The following is a 22,844-nucleotide window of genomic DNA, read 5'->3' on the forward strand; positions in this document are numbered from 1 at the left end:
CCACAACAACAAATAGCAGGGTGACTGGGTTGTGGCCCAGCATCGACAGACTGCAATGGTGCCTGCTGGCCATCATTAAAAGGCTAATGTGTCTGTTTTGCAATGTACAACAGTTGGTTTGGAGAGAGCAAGCAACACAACGTCCCAAAATATCCTCCCATTTCTCTTTTCATGTTTTAGCTGACGCCAAATTTTGCATACCACCAACCTGCATGCCTCCGCGTCATAAAAAGGCAACTCTAAGTACAATATATTTTAATACAGCCTTAAAAATGTGAGTGGCCGCCTCTCTTCTCATTGTCAGGCTCATTTGTGTGCTTCCAGGCGGAGGCTGGCCCGTGTGAATAGCGGGTCACAATGAGTCCTCTCCCACAGCGGGGGCAGCTGCAGGTCTTTTGATAGAATGGGGTCAATGTAGGAATAGAGATGGCTGGAGCTGATTGATAGGAGGGAGGCCTACTCAAAGGGACAAGGTACTAACTGTTTTGTATGGGAGGAGAGTGCAGACCCCCCCCAACCCCCACCCCCAGCCCCCTGCCACACCACCACCACACTCCTCCTCCTTTTGCATGTCTGTGTCAGAAATAAACCATTTTAATTGTTCTCCGATTCTCCATCCACCATTTCACGAAATGATAATTATAACATTAATAGGACGTTAATAGGACGGGTGTCCTGGTAACCTTTGATATAAATCTCGGTACAATGGGAGGAATTCACCTGACCACTAGGGAATCAGGAGTAATTAAACATGATGGGGCAAAGCTCATTTGGGCATGCCATGTATTTCAAACGGCTCGCAAAGTAACGTAGACCGTCGGATTTTAATGGGAAAACGGAAGAGTGAACTCGTTTGTAATTACAGCATCGAACTTGTTTGCTGTGCTAATGAAGCTCCTTTGAAGTGCTGTGGTTTGACCTTAAAGAGCCTGAGGTTCAGAGCAGTGGGTAAGAAAAGGCACCTCTCACAGACGCCAGTACAGCAACACGAGTCACTCTGCATGCTGCGACTACTGGGGACTAGCTAGTGGCCATACCAGCAGTAACCAGAAACTCTTAGCAGATTGAAATTATTAATAACAGCGCATTGTTAATTAAGTCTGAGCATGCTTATTAAGACCAACTTTCATATTTGCCCCACCTTGGGCTGAATACAAACGGGAAATTAATCATAGAAGTAGAACAGTCCCTTCAGCCTATCACGCGGGGCGACTGTGTGACAGCTGCTTATCTTTTCCTGCTGTGTGTTCTCTCTTTTTTCCTCACCGCATGGTTCCTTCTACACATGCACACATTCTCTTCTTTGTGCAATATCTTCCACTTATAAAAGGCTGGAATAGGTTTGGGTTTTCTTTTGAATGAAAATGTCAGAGAAGCATTTAGTTTGGATTGAGGGTGGCCATGCTGCCCACTCGATGGCCATTTCGCAAAAAGAAACAAAAATGACTGGCCAATCAAAACCTAGCAACTCGTGGGGGCTATTTGACTGAGCCGTTTGGCCATGGTAGAATATCCCGGTGCTGTAAAACAGGAGAGCCATTGTATTAGAGGAAACCATTGGTTATTCATAGCCCATTTCTCTCTAGCTCGATGTGCCCTGTAGGGTCTTAGGGCTGGGATCTCTGTTGTTAGATATGCAGCATCGCATTTCCTATTGGGTGAAGGTCCAAGGAATAGTGTATTTGACAATAATGGCAGGTATCCTCCACTCTTGCAAATTAAAAAGCCCAGCCATCTGAAATAGACACTCTTCAATTAGAGAGCTGCCAAACCTCGGCTTTCATTGGCAGCTTTTAGTGTATTTACTGCCCATTTCCATTTTAATTCCTAAAATTACTCTATCTGGAGATATAAAAATGATGTCACAGATCTCGGGTAATGAGAGAGCACCCCTGGTGCCTGACTAGAATCCTAATAGTAACATTCAGATAGAGCTTCGACAGAACTCCTCATTTTCAATTTGATCCTGATAGCTGTAATAGTTGTTGCAATGCACATTACCATATCATTTTCAAGAAAGTTTCTTAGTAGATATTCAGATCACATTATAGCTTTTAATGAATTATGGCAAGACAAAAGATCATTTAAGAAAGGATAATTGCAATATGCAGAACTGGGGTCATGCTCATTACTTTTCAACAATGCACATTCACTCTCTCCCTTTGCAGTCAGAGCGGATCTATTCCATTATGAGCCATTTGATTGCAAATTAAAAAGAGTGTGACGAAAACATGCGGCACTGATACAATCAGACAAGGAGACAAGATGGAGAACATTTAATAGTTTAATAATAAGCTGCAGGATACATTCAGTGATAATTCTGTTTTTCATGTTGCCAGAAGCTGTTGGTGAGACCAGCAAAAAACATTCAGCTACAAGATCTATATTGTTGTTTGCGTTATAGCCTTTTTAACCAGTTGTACTTTCCACATTATTAAAACATGTATTTTAAAGCAGTCACTCATCAGACATCCCATGATCGGGCACTGATTTTGCAATATGTTTCTCAAAACCCTCAATCCATCAGTCTGGCAATTCCACAAAATCTGTGCAGTCCTGTCTTTAATGTGCTGACTTAAATTACAGGGCTAGCCACAATTTTATGTAATGCCAGCTGATTCCGAGGGGGGTATATATGGGGCTGCTATGCGTGTAACATAGTGAGTGCCTCAACCAGTACTTCACAAATACGTGGAACCGCCTTTTCTAGTGGGACCCTCTACTGTACTTACATATTAAGATTAAGCAACAACCCGCTATCTTGAAAGTTAAACGTTTGCCATTTGCCTTGATTCTTTTATCTCCTTTTTACTATTTCTTTTGCTATCTCACTCTAAGCTCATTGTACTGACACACTACTGTTGGTGCTGAAAGTGCTTTTTTTTGTCTTTTTGTTTGTTTGTTTGTTAGTTTTTTTTTTGTCTTTTTTTTTTTTCCTCTTTTTGCCCACACAGAAACTTGATGGCACAAGAACTGACCAATAAGAAACTCTTTTACAACAAGATAGACTGCAATCAACAGTTGCCAGGGGTAACACAGTGAACAGAAATCCAAGTTGAAAACGAAAAAAGTAATCATTGTCGATAAAGAAAAAAACAAATTAAAAAAATCAAAATAACAGAGAAAACATATGCCAGTTAATTTCAAGTATAACTTACTGATAAAATAACTGCACAGCATTAAATATTCTCATTATACATTTTTAAATTATTTATAAAATATATTTTGGCATGTTTTTTTTCCTTTTTGTGTTTGTGTAACAAACGCTACTGTAGCTTTAGTTGAACACCAATGTTTATTTTTTTGTTTTTTTTTTACTCTTGCAACAAAACATTAAAGGGATTGTCACATAACAACAGGTTATTAAAAATGATAATAGTAAACCCTATACAGAGTTTCACATAGCAAGACGGAAGTGACGACCCCTTCTATCCTAGCCCCATAGTCAAAATCCAAAAAAGTACAAGACCAGAGCACTAAGTTCTAGTAAACTGTGCTCCACTGGCTACAATCAAGAATGGGCACAGCAGATTTCAAAAGCAATGTTGTTGTCGTAGATGTTGTTGTTGTTATTATTTTTTTTATTTTGTTTTTTCTTCCCCACACACACACACATATATATATATATATATATATATATATATATATATATATATATATATATATATATATATATATATATATATATATATATATATATATGGGTTATCTGGAGGATCTATTTCACCCTATTCCAGTTTTTCAGAAGACTTCAGCAGATATTAAGAGTTCATTATTTAGCTCCATCAGTAATAACAAGTATGTTCTGTAACCACCTCACAGTTTTTTTAATTAACTAATTAAATTATTTATTTGTTCAACACTGGAATGTCTTGAGGGAAACAGAGCAGGGTTGTCTGAAGCGACGCAGAAATGCAGGCGAGGAGGGGATGAAAAGAAAATAGGAGGGGGGATCTGGGGTCTGGTGGGCGGTTCCCCGCACTCTCGTGGGCTGGCAAGGTGGGGAGAGTTGGGCTGGGCAATGCGGCACATTGAAAGGATCTCCTCAGCAAAGATCTCCTCAGAAAGACCACCCCAGACAGATCTCCTCAGAAAGATCTCCTTGGGAACATCACTCTCTCCAGGAGCGATGAGAGCTTTTGGCAGTCGAAGCCAACTGCACACCGAAGGCATTATCAGAAAAGCAGTTTATTAAGAGTCTATAAAGGCAATGACTGTACTCAGGTGGCACCACCAGTGCGCCAAAAAGGTCCTTCTCATTACTCCTTTACAAAAAAGAGAGAGAGAGAAAAAGCTAGAGACAGAGAGAGAGAGAGAGAGAGAGAGAGAGAGAGAGAGAGAGAGAGAGCGAGAGCGAGCAGGGTTTGGCATTTCACCCGGCTAACAGTAACCAGCCTGTCCACTCTACGTCATACTGCGCACAGAGAAATGGCGGAAAAACGGACAACAAGAACTGCTGTTACTACAAAGCCACGCTACGGGCCCGAGCCTGGCAGACCCTCAGCCAGCTCAGCATACTCCCCCTCCGTCTCTCAGCCGCGTCCGTGGAGGGTACGCTGTGCTGCGGGTGCATGTCTGTTCCTCTGGCCCGAACTCCCTAACGGCCACGTACGTGCACGCTGGCTGGAAAGGGCGCACGCCCCCCCTCCTCACACACGGGCAGGGGCCGGTTAGAGAACGATGTCCTTCAGGCGCTTGCTGCCGGGGGAATCCTTCTCCCGGCCATCCTGCAGGAGCGTGTTGATCTCCCGCACGGCTGGATCGCTGTCCTTGCCCTCGGGCTGCCGCAGGAGGCTGTGGTTAGCGATGCGCTCAGCATCGCGGCACTTGAGCGTGTTGTAGGCGGACGTAGGCTTGGCCTGCGGGCTCTTGAGGTGCACGGGCGACGTGACGGGGGTTGCGGTCTCGCGGCCGTTGCCGGCCTCCCGCACGGCACCGTTGGCTTTGGGGCTGCGGACGGCCGCCGGCGGCTCGGCCGTCCGCTTGCCCTTGGGTTCGGCCCGCTCCTCTTCCGGCCCATCCTTGCCGAAAGTAGCAAAAGTCCTTTTGGTAGTGCCACAGTCCTCGTAGTGGGGCACGTCCACGGTGGTGGCCTCGATGGACAGGGCGATAATATTGCGGCCGTGCTCCGGCGATTTGGTCCGGGCCGGCATGGGCACCCGTGGCATCCAGCAGCGGTCCGAGTGGCCCAGGATGCGGCACTCGTCCTGGCAGTGGAAACCTTCGGAGGGATCTGGATGGACACAAAAGGACAGGAGGGAGGCACAAAGTGTTACGTTTGTTTCATAAACTGGCCCTTTTCGCAAACCCTGCCTCATTTAGGTTTTCTGGGGGCGATCTAAACACAGATGGCTATGGTGCTTTTTTCCTCACGTCCACATGTCGGAGCAGAAAGAGAAGAGAAAGAATGTGGCATGATGCTCCACTCTGTTTCATTGTGGTTCATTTGCCAGCGTAGTGTATGGTGCTGTAACTTTCTCCTTGCCTGTCAACGGCTTTACCAGAGCTAGAGCTAAAGTTTAATGGTTCACTGTTATACCAATTAAAGGATGCATTGTCAAATCAAAAGTCAATTTCCAGCTCTGACTCATTTTTTCCATCCACACTTGAAGAAAGGCGAGTTTAAAAAGTGCAGTCAAATATTTCAGTGTGAGGGACAGTTGAAAAGTAGCAGCATTGTTACACAGTGAACATCATGCTCAGTCTCTGTCATCTAACTGGCAGTTATAAATACGTAATGATGTTTTAAAGCTGGGGCAGATAAAAAGATTTGACTGAGTCAGTATTACTGGAGAGTCTTACTTTACTGTACAGCAAGGGAAGGCTTTTAAAAGGTTTTTATATCATTACAACAACAAAAGGAGCAAGGCATTCTCACCCAAGTTGAGAAGCTGTCATACTTGTTTTTACTTCCCTTTAATTTAAAATGCATCCAAAAAAATTAAAGACAGAGTTCTCCTTTTCATTATCAGTTCACCAAAAGCATTTTTTTTCCTAAAGTCTTTTGACCTTTTGACATTATACATGTTTATTTATTTATTTGCTGGGGGGGGGGGGGGAGTATGTGTAGTTATAGACTATAACTCGTCTGTCGTCATGTACAGTTTGTGTTGACCATCCCCAACTCTTCACCAGTGGTCAGTTTCTGACCACAGGGCAACTACTGGCAGATAGTGGATATTTTTTCAACATAGCCTTCTTAATGGTCACCATATCATGTCAGTGTCTTTCCTGTGTGGAGAATGAGCTGCAATTTAAATAATATGCAGTCAGCAATAGCCCTGCACTCAGACAACGACCAGTGATGTCAGTAATCGTAAATCTATAATATGTACAGACAGGCATGGCTAATAATAATGTGACCAGTGAGTATAGGTGCAGGGTATGTATTTCCAATAAAGTGGGTGGTGGGTGTGGATAAATGGTGTTTGCATAACACGAGCATTCTCAAATGCCATCTGCAAATATACTGCAGTATTTAAAAGCTCACTCAACTGCTTTAAACCAGTGAAATTGGTTTGAGGGCAAAAAGCTTTGTAATACTTACTAACAGTGCATAGATTACCATCCGTTCATGGAATGGAAGGCTTGGCCACTGACACCTTTTACTGCTATAGGTCACATTTAAGAGAAGGATTGGCACACAGATGTCAGGTGCAAGACTTCCTAAGACCTCCCTTTACAAATCCACCAAAGGGCTGGGGGCCTGCTAGATTCCAGTAGCCGAAGGTGACAGTCATGGAATTGTGTCAAGGATTTCCATCGACCCCAGTGTGTGCTTACATCTGGTGTTCCCAGCTTGACAGATCACCCAATTAAAATTACTAATTATCTGTTTCTCCTTCTCTTGCTGCACTCGGAGGAGCACCTCTGCTTTGGGCTCTAAATCAATATTTAAAGATTGGAGAACTGCATTCCAGGGCCAAGACTGCTGAAGCGGTCTCCCTTTAAATATGATCTGATGATATTGATTGATGGACGAATGACTGATGTTGTGGGCAAGTTGGTGTTGTACATCACTGCCATTTTTTTGACTGCAGTCCAAGTCGGGCAGTAGGCAGAATGTAGGAATTAAAATGGAACGGAAAGCAGAGTTCTAAATCGACCAAGGTTGGCTCAAGTGGCTCAAATTTAGCTCATAATTACCAGGCCCTGTGAACACACACAAGTCCACTGCTTGAAAGGGCTTTTCATCGCCAAAAGTCAATGTTATCACCATAGCAACAAGGGTGAGCCTCAGCATTATCCATACATACAGTGACAAAGACTAGCTAGCACACCTACCATAGCCCAAGATGTTACTCTCAAATGAATAAGCTCAGGGGAGGCATGGATTTATCCGCATCCTGTACATCCATGTGTGGTTCTTTAAAAGATTCAAATCGCTTTTACCTCATGAATGACTGGGGCACAATAAAAGTCCCATTTACAAATTACTTTCCTTTATAAGAGGAAGGACATGTTCGTGCACTGAACTTTTCTTCCCCCCACGGTTCTTTGGGGGGTCTCCTGGGGAGCGATTCGGTTGGAAATGACTTCGTTCTGAAAGCAGAACGCACCCCCCCCTCGCATCCTGCCACTGCTCCATCCTCACAACTCACAGATGTTTCTCTCAAAGGTCTGCACTAACCACATAACAAACGCCAATAGAACACGACAGCCTGTCGACCCCTGACGAAACTGAAGCTCTTCCTATCGCTGAAAGATGGAAGCATAATGCCAACAAATGAAGCAATTAAACGCTCAATGCAGCTGATCTCCAAGTCAAGCCAGAATGAGTTGAATGCAGACCGGAGCAAACCTTTCTCTCACACACCCACACCGAGGACATGGATTGAAATTCATCAGCAAAATAAGCTTGCCAATCAGTTACAGGAAAAGCCTTAAAGTACAGTCCAGAGCCATATGTCAGGGGGAACATTTCCTATCTACAATTTAATACCTATTAATTACTACCTTGGCAGTGGGTGGGAGGTGGGAGCGCCGGCATTTTTCACTGTTCCACATTTGAAACAGAAATAAAGTTGACTCGCAAAACAGCATAACAACAAAAAAGCATAACAATAATAGTAATAATTAAAAAAAAACCCCAAAAAAAACCACACACACAAGCATCCAAGTCCCACAGTCCTGCTGACAAATCGGAACTGCTGTGGTCTAATTCCGAAGTTGGGAAGATGAAAAACTTGCCCTGGCTTTGGAAACCCTGAAATATGTATACCCAGATGCACAGATATGCCGAGGCTGAGAATAATAAATATCACCACTTCAAATGCTGCAGCCAAACCCTCCCGATACAGCCTGCCATGTTTTCAGCTTGTAGTTACCTAGAATAACATCAGTTTCCTTCGGCGGTGGGAGCAAAGCCCACCTGTTTGCCGTTAGATTGGCCCCCCTCTCACGTATTCATCCCGAGCCGAAAATAAGCCTCGGGCAGTGGCTTCAGCCCCCTTTCCTTCAACGTGGGGACCTAGGGTCACAGCCGCTGAACGGCGAGAGCAGGGAGCAGAGAGGAGCCATTCTCCTCTCCCCACTTCACCCCTGCATGCTCCACCCCTAATGGTGCCTCCAAGAGGGGATTTTTTTTTTGTTCAACTGTGATGATGTTATTTGTTGTCATAAATGTGGCTAAATGAAATAAATCTGGGGGAGGCTGGTCCTCAGATCCCAAAACATGAACAGAATGGGTTTTCATTTGGAGAAAACCTTCCAACCCTCTTTTGAGACGCTGCCAGACTTTTCATCTTGTTTGGCAGCTAATGTGTTCCTGCTTGGAGAACACGTCTCGTTTTTCCTCCAAAAATATGAGGTGAGAGCTGGAGGTCGCCGCGCTGATGTAATCCTGCAAGAGGACCACTGAGCCGCTGCCCAGCTGATTCTCGACCGGTCTGCAGAGGACGGCGGCGTGGACACACACACACACACACGCGCCCGCAAGTACATGGAACTGTAGCTGGGGGTGTTATTACAACCAGAGAACCACACATGGCCTTTGAAAACAACAGGTAAAACAGCATTTTCAAGAACAGGCCAAGGAAAAAAAAAAGGCTCACAAAATACACAAGCAAAAGTATGTAAACAAACACGTTGCACAAGCATATTCATTTCGATTATTTTATATAAATGTAGGCATATGTAGTCTGCAGAGGACCTTGTAAGTGCAGTGTTCTGTAGTAAAGATGTAGAGGTAGTAAACACTGAAAAATTAACTTCAACATACCACAGCCCAATTTTCATCCCATTCAATATTTAACGTTTGGACTAATTTGACTAATTTGTTTTTCCAGAGATCCTCCTTTTCCAGTGTTCCTGCACCATGTCTCTGCCCTTTACCTGCCCTGCTTCTTTTCACCCAGTTCATAAAACAATGAATCTGTGTGGAATAATTAGTCCTGGGAGTGGGAGCACTACCATTGGGTCTGTTACTATGCATTATTTCATTCTCCGTTCAGGGCTGCGCAAGGTGGTGGAATTTGACGGGTAACCGGAGCTGCATTAATCCGCCTGACCTCTTTAGAGACAGCCTGGCACAGGTCAGCCGTGGAGATGCCTATTTTTGTGGGAGCTCCGGACCCCACCCACTCATGGCTTTGAGTGACTTTTGTGCACATGAGACAGTAATTCCTGTTGCTTTCCAATTGCCCATATTCATTTGCCCGCCCAAGCGATTGCATTCCATTTGATCTAGATAGCAACAGAATGCTTTGAAAGTAACCGCCACTAATGACACCGGCGACTTTGTAAGGGGCCGTGATCGACGGCGAGTTGTGGGGAGGGGTTGGGTCAAGGCCTGGCGAGCACATATGGGGCTTTGCTCACACTATGGGGACCTAGGGTCACGTCTGGATCCCCGTCTCCACTCCGAGCCCGTTCAGCGGCCGCAGTACGGCGGGCCAAGACGGGCCGAGCAGCCGCCGGGTGCTTCCCATGAGGGAGAGTCCGAGTACCGCTGTCATCCGAGCCAGGCTTTTCACTCGGCGAGCTATAAATCAGCCGCAAGCCCCGGGCCCTGCGGGACCGCAAGATGGAGTGTGATGATCTCGTTTTTACAAACAGTGGGGGGGGGGGGGGGGGGGGTCGCCGAGCAGCAGAAGCGGATCTCGGCACGGGGGCCTCGACATCTAGAGCAGCCTCCGCCAAGTCCACCCCTCCCCCTCTTCTCTCCCCCTCTCCCCTCGCTGCTAGACTGTCCCCTTCCCATGCCTGTACATCTCCCGCTCCCCTCCTCGCTGAATGACCTCAGTCTCCTGCCTCTCCTCGCTACGCGCTCCAGTATTAATTATTGAGGCCATTACGCTCCTTGCGCGGCTCTGCTCAGGCTGTTGCATGGCCAGCGAAGCTGGAGAACCAGCCTCACTCCATGTCTTAGCATCAGCACCAGTCAATTTATCAGGCAGTGAATCAGCGTCTGCTCCGACCAACAGCCGGTATGCTCTGCAAAGCCGCAGCGCAGACTCTTAAAAGCTTAACACACCCCGGCAGTTTAACTTAGAATTGTGCTGGTTAGTTGTTAATTATTTATTTACAGTGTAGCGCTATTTGCAGTCCAATCCATGGCTATTGCTTTCATAAGGGAACGAAAAATGCTGCCACTAAACCAGGCTTAATGCAGTGTGCGTTTCTCCACTGCCCAGTACCCCGCTGCTCTTTTCAGTCACGTGTGGACGTCTTGACTGGCTGGTCTTCAGTTAAAGGCTGAATTCCTGACAAACAACGCGGTGGCTTTGAGTGGCACAAAAAGCATCTGCGCAACAGCTGTGTAACTTTGAAGAGTGGGACCCAAGAAAAAAGTGAGTTTGCGGCACACTGTTTTACAAACCACTTTACTGCCAGAATGAGCAGCTTATAAGGGGGAGGCAAGCCGACGAACTTCTCGAATGCCACTTGCTGTGAGGACAAACGTCGTACTTCACAAATGGCACCTTTCCATACCCCAGTGCTATGACATAAGCTACTGTAGCTGCCTCTGGCAAGAATATATGTCCTACAATTGAATTCACACACAACACGATTTAAGCTACTCGGAATACATCTAATCAAGGAGACCAAGTCTGTCGAGTGCAATTTACCAGGCCTCACCACATTTTCCTCAGACAGTTTCCTTCCCCCTCGCTGCTGCAAGCTGCTGAAATGTGAGCGTGACCAGCACACAGGGGCACAAGGGTTCGGAGAGGGCGCGTCTGCTCTCCGGATCCGAGAACGAGGCCAGGAAGGCCGCGTGCTCCAGCACTACTGTGAGCGGGACGGCTGGGATCCACCCTGTCCTCCCTCCCACGGACAACACAGCCCTGCCCCGCGCCGAGCTGGCCTTCACAGCACTCTGAGCGCTGGCCAGACAGGGAGGGCAAGCAGGCCAACCTCCCGGAAGCCGCCAAAGAAAGGGGGTTAAATAAAAGATGCTGACACGGAGAAGATTTATGTCAATGTTGTCTCCGCAGACTGTCGGAAACTGCAGACTCCCCCATTAGACGGGGACGGGCACAGAAGGAGCCATTGTAGTAGTACTCAAGCCCAGAGTCCTCTTTCTGAAGGTGGACCTCAAATTAACCTAACGCACAAAGCCAGCGGCCTTGACATCACACATGCGGATGGGGTTTTGTTTTTTGTTTTTTTTCTTTTTTCTGTCTGAGGAATTGGTTGTGGAGGACATCTTTAAATACACTGTGACAAACGGCGCATTCTGTGTTTAAGCCTGACCGAGCTATGTAGCTAATTTGCTCGGGAACCCTTGAGCCTGAGAGGAGGCAGAGGGACAAAAGCAGTTGGTAAATTACATTTGCGAAGGGGACGAGCTGAGCTTTGGGGCTCGAGGGGGTGGGGCGGGCTGGCCTGGCTGCCGAAGATGAAGCGATCTGCAAGGAGCGCGCCGCCGTAGTCGCCGGACCTCCGGCGAATTCTCCAGGGCTGCAGCCATCGTTAAAAGCAAGCCTGTGAGAGAGCCTCCCGTCTTCCAGCTTCTGGCTGTTATGCAGGCCGCCAGGATTCAGCCGAGTGAATGTGAGTGGCTTTGGGAGAGCCACGGCAAAACTACGAGCCCGAACGGAGGCCTGTGTGATTCATCTTATTTTCACTCTCCGGGTCTTTTCTCTGACCTCCCACCTCATATTACAGATTATTACATATGAACTGTTTCAGCCAAAGGAACTAACGTGTGACGCTAATAGGACAAGTGTAGAGCATTTTTCTAAACCAACAGTATAAACAGTATCTGTCTAGCAGGAATAAACCAGTATCTATTGTCATCATTCCTTACTGCGCATTACATTCAATGTGCCCTGCTTGCTCCTGTCTCCAGTACAGTGTTTACCGTAGCGGTTTAAAAAGTCCTGTACATCAGTCATAATAGTGATGACAGGTTAAACTATGTGATGAAGTCATAGCCAACTTGGGTTTTGAAGTCAATGCCCAAGTTCCTGATCTAAACCCACCTGTATGTGCTGGAGTCACAGCGGCTGAAATCAATGCTCCTTCCACTCGGCAGCTGCGCCACAAACACTTCAGTGGAATACTAACATCTCCAGACTGCTGCTCCCTCAGAGACACGTGCACGGGGCCCTGCCTGCGTAGACTGTGTTACATAATTAATGCAATGTACCTTCTCATTCAGGCATGTTCGGCCTGGGCCATCCTCGCCACATCTTTTAAATTCTGTTTTATCTCGCTTCTTGAGCCAGCCTATTATCTCTTTCTCTCTCTCGCTCTCTCGCTCACCCTTTCCCTCTCCCTCATTTTCCATATCTCCTTCCTCTTAATTTATTTATTTTGGGGTGGGGTTTTTTTTTCACTCCAACTAGAAATGCAGGCAAATAGAACAATGCCTGTTGTATTTATTTCTTTCCCCTTTTACTGCATTGCCCATGCATGCAGAAAGCATTTTAATGGAGGCCCTTCCCTTTCTATGCAGGGCATCACACTCAAGCTCCAGACTGTCTGCTTCCTATGCGGAGTCCGGCCCCCGCTGGGGCCCGACTCCGAATGAATATTCATAAGGGGGAGGGAGCCGCAGCTGAAACGGCAGTGGCTCTCGCATTCAATTAGTCCCAGCCACACTCTACAAAGGCCGCTCTTAACACCCCCCCAAAGGCGTGCAGGTTTTCCGAGCGTCCGGGCATCGATCGTTAGTGAAGGAGCCATGCGGCAGATCCCTTCTGGTGTCCTCCATCCATATCAGAGCCCGAGCTTGCCTGTGCCCTCATTCTGTTGCCAGCTGAGCTTCAGGGCACAGCGGTGCGGGGGATGGGCGAAAGGGCTATGGGAGAATGTGCCACGGCACGTATCGTGCACCGCAGATGGGGTTTGAGACTAATGGCGTTAGCGGGAGGGACCAGGTGGGGTCAGACAGCCTGAGTTTGGTGGGTGGAGGTAGACGGGTGGCAGGGGGTGGTAGAGGGCCGGGTGGGCTCACACGTCGCACACAGTAACTACATTTCCCAACTGTGGAACACGCGCCGGGATGTGACCTGAAACACACTTATTTGCGGTGGGAGAGTGAGACCAGGGTAGAGGAGAGGGATCCTCCTCCATGTTTGGGAGGCAGCTGCCACCATTTTAACCCTACTGTAGAAACAGGGTTAGACCTGCAGGGTGGGTGTGTTCTGACTTTACAGGCCATTTCCTGCCTGTCCAGGAGGAAATGCGTGTGTGTGTGTGTGTGTGTGTGTGTGTGTGTGTAGTGAAAAGCACAAACCTATAAGAAGAACAAGACACTGCTAAGAACACTCATGTCACAAGATCTTATAATCTCACATGGCAGGAAATTAGATCATGCGTCTATTGTCAATTTTAAATTACATCAGTGTCAGCTAAGACTGAGATTGAGATTCATTAGATTTCCTCCTTTACATCTTCCGTGATGTTACCTTGAGCTGAACGAAGAAAGAACATGAAGTTTTCATTATTGTGTTGTGTATTCTTTGGCATGACAAGATCAAAAGGTCTCAGGCCACTGAGGCCCGTAAGATGGTTGATCATCCCACCCCACCCACACTGAGAAAGGCCATTGCTGTCTGCTCTAATAAGGGATGTATCTAAAAAAAATAAAGAAGTTGAGGTCTTCCTCTCTACCATTAAACTTAACAGCCAGCATTCCCGCATTACTTTTATTCTTTCATCCTCTGTTTTTTGTTTATTTTCTTAGCTCGAAGGCAAAGGGCTAAAAACAAGAAGGTTAAACAACTACCCGGAGGAATGTTTGAGTTCAGTGTTTTCTATCAGAAGCATTGAAAACAGAAAATAGAAAAAAAAAAAAAAAGAGGAACCACGGAGGCAAAAAAAAAAAAGAGGAACCCATTCCAGTGGCATGTTCGGAATGCACCAGCAGCCTGCTCCTTTCACAGGGGAAAGGTTGTGTAAACTCAGCAGAGAGTTTACTGTGGAGGACATTTGCACATAAAGGTCTGCACATGAAGTGAGATTGGGGCTTAGTCATAAACAGGGCGAACTTATCTGCGCTCCTCACAGAGGCCTTTCGGCAAACCAGGCAGGGGGTTCCTGTCGTCCATGGCAACACTCACTCTCCGCCTTTTCTGTAATCTTTCATCAATAGGTCATAATTTGGCATGACTGGAGTTATCTGGAAGAGAAACTGAGTTAAATCAAGTTTTATGGAAGATTTTCTTTGGGGATTTTTTTTTTTTTTTTTTTTTTTTTTTTTTGTGGCAGGCTTTGCAAAAAATGCTACATTTGAACCTGCTGAGCCCTGAGCTGAGAGCTGAGAAAGTTGAGGCATGGTGGCAGTGATCAGTGGCTGACTGGTGCATGTGTATGCCCCCCACCATTTCCCTGTTCGTAAAACATGTTTGGCCCACAGACCTCTATTACACTTGCTGGATTTGACATCGTCTGACTTATACATGTGTACGGTTTATGTTCCACAGGGTTTTAATGGAGATTTAACATTTTAAAGTAATGAAGGATGAATATGCATGAGCGTAGTAGGGCGTGGAAAGACCGGCGGGCCAGGGCAGTAAACTTAAGTTTATGGCTGTAATAATTTCAGAAAGGAGGAGCTATTATTTTATGGCAACAGCTTCACATGGGCTGGCACTGAGCGGAGAAACTCTTGGAGATATCAAAGTGCCGCGCCTAAGAAAAACTGGAAGCGCACCAGTAAGAGATGTTAGAGACGGGGGAGTGGGAAAGGGGGGTGCTGATAAAAGATGTATTTTTTCCCCTCTCTGAGTGAAGAGCTCCTATGTAATAGGACGAGCAAAATATGCATTTATCTGGAAGAGGTTAAAAGAGACAGACGCAGCGGCGTACTGGTGGAGCACCGCTCATTCTCCCCATCTCTTGCTGCCTTTCTCTTCCCCAATCGCAATAAACGTCTCTGTGTTTCCGACAGGAGACTGCAGTCTACAATCTACTTGTCAGTAGACAGACTGTTTCTTCCCCTGCCCTAAATAGTTCAGAGTGTATGTATAATCATCTGCCTTCAAAGAGAAAGCTAAAATGGTGAACGACCAAAAAAACAAAACAAACCCCACACCACCACCAGCATCACAATAAATAGACATCCTTTGCCAAGAACATCATGTGCAGAGCAGCTTAGCGTGTCTTTGCGGTGTGCGTAGGTGTGTGTTTGAATGCATTCCTTGCATGCGTCCACGTTTCTTCCGTGCTCCGCCTCCCGGGTTTTGGCTCGCAAGCCCGGATCAAGCGTCCCGTACCAGTGCGGCACTGGTGCTGATGGAGCTCCCTCCAACCGCCACCACTAACTCCTCCATCAGCACCACAGCTACTACCCCCCCCTGCCCCCAAACACCTCAGCATGCCAGTTCTATTTAATGACTCGCGTGCTTGAATAGAAAACTAAAAGCAGAGAGGGCTGATATCAGGAGCATGCAGGCTAAGGCTTGTTCTACCATGATGAGGGGTGTCCAGTTACAAAGAGCCCATTATGTGTAGAGAGTGTCCAACAGTTATCCACAGAGACTGGCTTCGTTTCACCTTTCTATTAGTTATGTTCTGGTTAGCTGGGGCTGCAGAGAAGCTCGTTCTACCTCTCCAGCCCTGGAGACAGAATTGCCCCTGTGGCGTGTTACCTGTGGCTGGGTGTGTGTGCAGTACTGCGTGAGAGGCGATCTCCAGCACGACAGAGACACTTGCCGTAGTTGTAATCAATCAGGACGTTCCCACTTTAGTAGTGCCCCTCCTCCTGTCTTTTCCTCGTGCATCACTCTCTATCCATGGCTCCATCTATATCTCTCTGCCTCTCTCGTCTTCGCTCGCTCTCATTAAGCGTTAAACACACACACACACACACACACTCTCGCTCTCATTCTCTCTCTTGCTACCTCGTAAATTGACTTTAAATTGAGGAGCAACGGTACTTTCTCGCGGCAACCGTCAGCCCGCACGGCATTGCCTCACCGACGCCGACGCTGTGCGGGCGGCCCCGGACGAGAGCTGCAGCCGCCGCGCCCGCCCCGTTCGGCGGCTGCATCATGCGCCGCTACATACGTGTTCGACAAATGGTTGTGATATCGCCTGGTTTCTGGGGTGATTATTAACACGTCTTCCGCAGACGGCCGTCATGAATAAGCAATGGGGTGGGGGGCCGCTTCCCCTTCTATCTACCTCTCTTCGCTTTCTTGATTTCCCTCTCTCTTTCTTTCTCCCTCCCTCCCTCCCTCACTCTGTCTCAGTCTCAGTGCGGCTGGAAGCTAGGATTGTCTGGAAAATGAGCTGTCAGCTGAAGGTTTGCAATGAGATACATCAGCCTCATTGCCGACCCTGGAAAATAATGAACTGCCCCCCCTCGATATGTTCAATCCATAACAAGTGCAGGGAAGATATGCAGCACTCTTGAGCTGATTAGACCTGGGCCTTTCAGGCAAGAGGTGGAGTTGGGCAGGTCGGGCTTGTTTTAAGTGATGCATAGGAAGAAAAAAGATTAAAAACCTCCATTTTGTCTGTTTCTTCACTGACTTCAGAAACGCAATGAAGTGAGCATAAATCTTCATCAATTTGTATAGCGTTTGCAGTTTAAAATATGCAAACACATGGTCTTCCATCAAGTTTGAATGACCCTTCGATGCTTGATACATTAATATTTGTTTGAGAGAAAGTCTGTGGCCAAGATGTACTTGTGGAGATGTGGGTAGGAGCAGAAAAAAGAAGAACATTTCATAAGCCGGTGATAAATACTTTCTCTATCTATCTATCTATCTATCTATCTATCTATCTGTCTGTCTGTCTGTCTGTCTGTCTGTCTGTCTGTCTGTCTGTCTGTCTGTCTGCCTGTCTGTCTGTCTGTCTGTCTGTCTGTCTATCTATCTCAGTCATCTTCATTTTTTATCCGTTTTTCTGTGCCTCCTCATGGAGGGGAGCAGGTTGTCAGCACAACCGTCTACACCATTGTGCTCTTGATTCTGACATGTGCCACTGTTTTCATTAGGTGATCAGAGGGCTGCAAATGAAAAAACATCCTTCGTGTTGAATCTGGGGTACGTCTTCAACATGGATCTGGGGTATGTCTACAACATGAATCTGGGGGACGTCTTCAATATGGATCTGGGGTACGTCTTCAACATGGATCTGGGGTACGTCTTCAACATGAATCTGGGTACGTCTTCCACATGGATCTGGGGTACGTCTTCAACATGAATCTGGGGTACGTCTTCAACATGGATCTGGGGTACGTCTTCAACATGGGGTTTAGGGGGTTCGGGGAAAGGCGGCGAGACTTGAAATCAATTAGGAGCCACGGTTCCCTGCTAGTGTGCTGAGTACGGAGTGGTGGCACGCAGTCCTGGGGTAGAGGGGGACATACACACCCACAGGGACAGGGAGATTTATGAATAAAAGGCTGCCAGGACAGGGGATGCCCTGAGTGGAACATGCACGGGACATGCAGCTGCAGACCGAGCAGCCAAAACACCTCGGGGTATTCACAGAGGGAGGGAGCCAGCGAGAGAGAGAGAGAGAGAGAGAGAGAGAGAGAGAGAGAGAGAGAGAGAGAGAGAGACAGTTAGAGAGAGGACTCTTGATTTGGTGTCTGCTGGGTGCTACAAATAGCCTTCAACCAGACTCCATGGACCTGACTTGAAGCAGCAAAGTCAGTGCTTAAGCAATGTGTAAAACTGCCGTGCTGTTGCCATTCAGCTTGTTCTGCAAAGATCTGAGGAGCAAACACTGCAGCACAGGCAGCCCTCATCCTCCATTATAGCCATGCTCCTCCAGGGAGTCTCTTATGGCTGCCATGATGTATAATTCAACACATGCAGGCTTTAAACACAGAGGATGGGCAGACTGAATCCTCTCCCTTATCCATGCTGTCCCCCATTCATCACATTTTATCTCCGCCGCTAGACGCTCCTTTCCGAACGGGCAGCATTGAAAGCTGCCCCGCTGCCGGCGCAGCCCTGGCGCAGCTGCAACGCAGCCTGTCGTTGACCCGCACCTTTGCCTCGCCCGCACCCGGACCAAGAAGGACGATGGCACCCCCCCACAATTAGAGGCAGAGGCAGCATGTGCAGCACGTGCCTCTATAAGCTGCAGAGTGTATCCCACTGGCCAAAGGAGCGAGGCAGAGGGACCAGTAATAGAATCAATGTGAATAAACACAGGTTTCCGAGGAAGTGCTTTGTGTTTAGAGACTATGGGGCAGGCAAGCTCCCACCCCTCCCCAATGCAAGCCATTCCCACACTCATTTGACAATGGTGGGAGGAGGGGAGGACGTCTTAAATCGGAGGTAGCGCTGCCTCCCAAGTGCCAGTGCTACCTTCCATGCAGACTTGTGAGAACAGTAAACATTCACACAGCAGAGAACCCCCCAAGGAACTGGGGTGGGGGGGTTTACAATCCTTTCTTTCCTGCCTGTTTCCTGAAGGTACGAAAGAAATGGAGGGGGTGAACGAAAACATAAAACAAAAGCAACAAAAAAGAAAAAAAAACAAAACAAAAGAGTTGCTTTGTATCCAGAGTATCTCTTTGTGTCCTTTGGCAATTGCTGCTTAAACCTGTTTCACTCCATCAGAAAAGGCAAACTGCAGATCAGATGCAGTGAAATGGCTGAGCAGTCATGTATTCTGTGAGCAGCTATGTGTTGTGTGAGCAGTTATGTGTTGTGTGAGCAGTTATGTGTTGTGTGAGCGGTTGTGCGTTGTGTGAGCGGTTATGTGTTGTGTGAGCGGTTGTGCGTTGTGTGAGCGGTTGTGCGTTGTGTGAGCGGTTATGTGTTGTGTGAGCAGTTATGTGTTGTGCGAGCGGTTATGTGTTGTGTGAGCGGTTGTGCGTTGTCTGAGCAGTTATGCGTTGTGTGAGCGGTTGTGCGGTGTGTGAGCGGTTGTGTGTTGTGTGAGCGGTTGTGCGTTGTGTGAGCGGTTGTGTGTTGTGTGAGCGGTTGTGCGTTGTATGAGCGGTTGTGCGTTGTGTGAGCAGTTGTGCGTTGTGTGAGCGGTTGTGTGTTGTGTGAGCGGTTGCGTGTTGTATGAGCGGTTGCGTGTTGTATGAGCGGTTGTGTGTTGTGTGAGCGGTTGTGTGTTGTGTGAGCGGTTGTGTCTGTGTTTGCATTTTCACTCCAGCCCGGGCTGGTACTGCCTCTTTGAATCCAATTGACTTGTCTAAATTTATTGTTCCAATAGTGTCAAATACATGTCTCTGATACTGGCTTTACACACTTCTTTTAACACAGCCAAATGTGGTAAAATGGGCAGTAAGTACGGGAGTAATGGTGCTCTTAACTAAATTGTTCTGTGGAGGCTTGGGGAACAGCCTCGTCCAGGGTTCTGAAAGATCTGATTGTTTTTCGTACCATTGCAGTCGATGTGCTAGCGACGCCATCACTTTGGCAATGTGGTGAAGCCACTGACATTGTAATGGAATGAAAATCCATTTCCGATGTCGACGCATTTCTGCATATGCAAATGCATCTTGGCCAGTTCATTTAATTATTCCCTGGTCTCATTACTGCTGTCCACGCACTGCCATCAAGACGCTTTAAAGACAATGTGAGAGCCGACTCAAATGAGGTCATTTTGGGGAAGATCATTAAGACTCTTAGAGCTGGAGGAGAGAATGAAAGAAAATATGGCTCCAGATTCCATTAGGAGCTGTTATTTGTCACCCTCTAATGCCAATGGCCATCAGAGGTGAGTGGTGTTGAAAGAGTCGCTCTCTGGCCACTGTTTGCTCTTTATTTGTGCATTTGGCACATCCGTCTGGCTGAGACAGATTGGAGCTGGGCTGTCAGGAAAAAACTGCCATACTGGTAGCGCCTCATCCCTACCACAGCATCTCCATTATCAAATTAACTCTTACAGTGAGTGCTGAGATTCAATTAGGCACTATTAGAGTCAAACACTGGTGATTTTGACGGCGTATGTGTAATATTCCTGATACGCGTTTCTCTAACATGTCCAATTACGCAAGCCGAGGCCTAGAAGGCATGTGAAAGTGTGGTTCTTAGGAACCGCAGCTGCCTTTGTGTGCCTGAGAAATAATTAAGGCTAGTAACCAATAGCTGCGGTCTGAGTAATTATACTTCATTATTGGCAGCGAGCTGGTAGAGGGTTCGCAAGGAGCCCTCCGCCATGGCAACCCGGAGCCTGGTGATTGTTTCTCGCAGCCTCCACAGAGCCCTCCGACAGCAGCCACCTCGGCAAGGCTAATAAAACCAATCTGATGATCCATCCAGCACATTCACATACAGTGCGGTTGCCAGGTAGCCACCCATCCTACGATTCATCTGGATAAAGACTGGTTAATTAGCCAGTTAGAATAAACCATAGGGCATCTGATCGGATGCAAGCACGAGTCTAATTAGTCCTAATGCCAGTTCCACATGAACTCAGGATCTGGTTGGTTTGGGGGAGTAAGAAAAAAAAAACAAAAAAAAAAAAAACAATTTTGTAAATAAATTTGTATCCATTCTGTTTTTGTAGTAATAGCCTCTCTTCTTCATTTCTCTCTCATTAGACTCCCTGCCCCCCGCCAGGCAAGTCAGTAACGTAATGGCAGTGAATGCCGAAGGCAGGCAGGAGTCAGGACACAGCCAGGCAGGATGCAGCTTGTATGCGGCTATACGGGTTTTAATGAGCCCAACTGCCTCTAAACATTTTCAACTCTGATCGCCTCCTCTGAAGCGAGCGCTCAGTTCTCTCTGCCCGTCACAGACAGGCAGACTAATTTCATATATATATATATATATATATACATGCAATTTTCCCCAGAAGCCATGGCAGGCATTCGGTCAATTTTACATATCAGAGATCAAAGGCGTGTTTAGCATGATGTGACAAAGCAGTCCAATAAAAAAACAGCTCAGAATCCCGCCTTTTGTCTAACCCCCCTCTCTGCAGTGCCACTCCTCATCACTCTCTAAGCTGTGATGGAGTGCATGGCAGAAGCTGAGCGCGAACATGACCTCTTGCTGACTCCTGCCAGCCAACCGGATGTCTCCATAAATGGGAGTCAAAAAAGACACATCAACATTAATTCCCTGCTAAATGAGCCATTTCAATAATTCATGAGGGCCTGCAATATGTAGATTCCCAACCTCCAACCTTTGTCAGCCTAATTGCATGCCACTCAGGCAGGTGCGGGGCTGTCGCCGTCGACTGCCGACACAGCTCCCGTCCGTCAGTACTGTTCACTGAAGCCGTATCAAAGAGTGCCCGGGACAGCGAATGCTTCCGCTACATTACCGGCGGAGCTTCAAAACCCAGCCGGGACTCAGCCCGCGCTCATCTTGGCCTGATCTAGCCCTGGTGTAATTGACCGATAATGGGGTGTGCTTGTACTGAAGAGCTTCCTTCTTCTTACACTCTTTTTTCCTTGTCCCATTCTCTCTCTCTCTCTCTCGTTCACTCTCTCTCGCTCGCTTTCTCTTACCTTGCTCTGGCAACTGGCAGCTGTTGGGAGGCACGGTCATGTTTAGCACGTCGTTGACAGCCGTGTCTGCGTAGTGGCCCCTCTGCACATCGTGCTCACTGTCCGTCTGGTCGCTCTCCTCGTGCCCGCTGTCCTTCAGGCTGTTCCCCTCCATGTCCTTGAAGGTGGACGTGCTGCGGAGAGAGCGAGAGAGAAGCACGACGCTTTACTGTCTGGCCCCTCTCGCGCCCCGAATCTCCCACCCCTCGTCATGTTCTGTGCCCTGCCATGCTGTACGCTTCGGAGCCATCTAAAGCCTTTCAGTGCTGACGGACGGAGCGCCTCGCCTGGCCCTGCGTTCCAGCTCTGGGACAGGCTGGCCGTTTCGGCCCTTCTCTGCCGATCAGCTGCTGAAAGGATTCGGAGTTATTAGTACGACAGCTCTACTTGGGAAGAAGCAGCCATGGATCTGCTGAACTTAGGAAAAGGTAGAAACGTGAGCTGCCTTTCCTAAACCGCCTTTCACTCCCTTTGAAGAAGCCTGTGTTCGTGACAAAACCGGCTGGAAGGCTCAGCCTGAGGGGCTGTGGGCAAATGTTGCGCTTTTTTAGTCCGGAGCTAATATCCAGAGACAAGAAAGTGAGATGAGGAGTAGGGAGAACGGAGAAAAAAAAAAGAAGTTGGCCATCGCCAGCTGCAGTGCACAAGCCTTATTTCCCCTCATTTAATAGCTGGCCCACTGGAACATACTCTGATTCACATGCAGGGCAGAGGAATGGAAATGAGTGTGTACGAACACACACACAAACAAGTGGCGCGTCCGCTCCGAGGCAGGTGAGCGAGGCAGACTGCTTCTCTACTAGGCTGCCCAGGCAGCCACTGCACTGGCTCTACTGCACACTCTGATTTTATCAGTCTAATTGCACCTGTCCCAGTCTGCAGGGCCCCTGAGGACTTTTTTTTTTTTCCGTAGTGTGCCGCAGAGCCCATACTCGAATAGTCTTTATGTATTTAGGTAAGCACAGCGTTT

The 22,844-nt window shown here is 47.4% G+C and overlaps 1 protein-coding gene across 4 annotated transcripts in view; it reads right to left on the reverse strand.

Annotated features, from left to right (window-relative positions):
- Nucleotides 1-2,266: 2,266 nt before the first annotated feature.
- pcdh19 (protocadherin 19) overlaps nt 2,267-22,844 on the reverse strand; it is a 49,709-nt gene continuing 29,131 nt past the window's right edge. For all 4 annotated transcript variants that reach the window (XM_081699018.1, XM_081699017.1, XM_027014878.3 and 1 more), the window contains exons 4-5: nt 21,836-22,008; nt 2,267-5,233 (exon numbers count right to left, since the gene is read on the reverse strand). In XM_081699018.1, coding sequence (XP_081555144.1) covers nt 4,671-5,233; nt 21,836-22,008 — 736 coding nt within the window. In that variant the 3' untranslated portion in view covers nt 2,267-4,670. The remainder of the gene's footprint in view (nt 5,234-21,835; nt 22,009-22,844) is intronic.

This window comes from Electrophorus electricus, chromosome 16 (assembly GCF_041902795.1).
Source record: "Electrophorus electricus isolate QZ-2024a chromosome 16, ASM4190279v1, whole genome shotgun sequence".
Lineage (NCBI taxonomy): Eukaryota > Metazoa > Chordata > Actinopteri > Gymnotiformes > Gymnotidae > Electrophorus > Electrophorus electricus.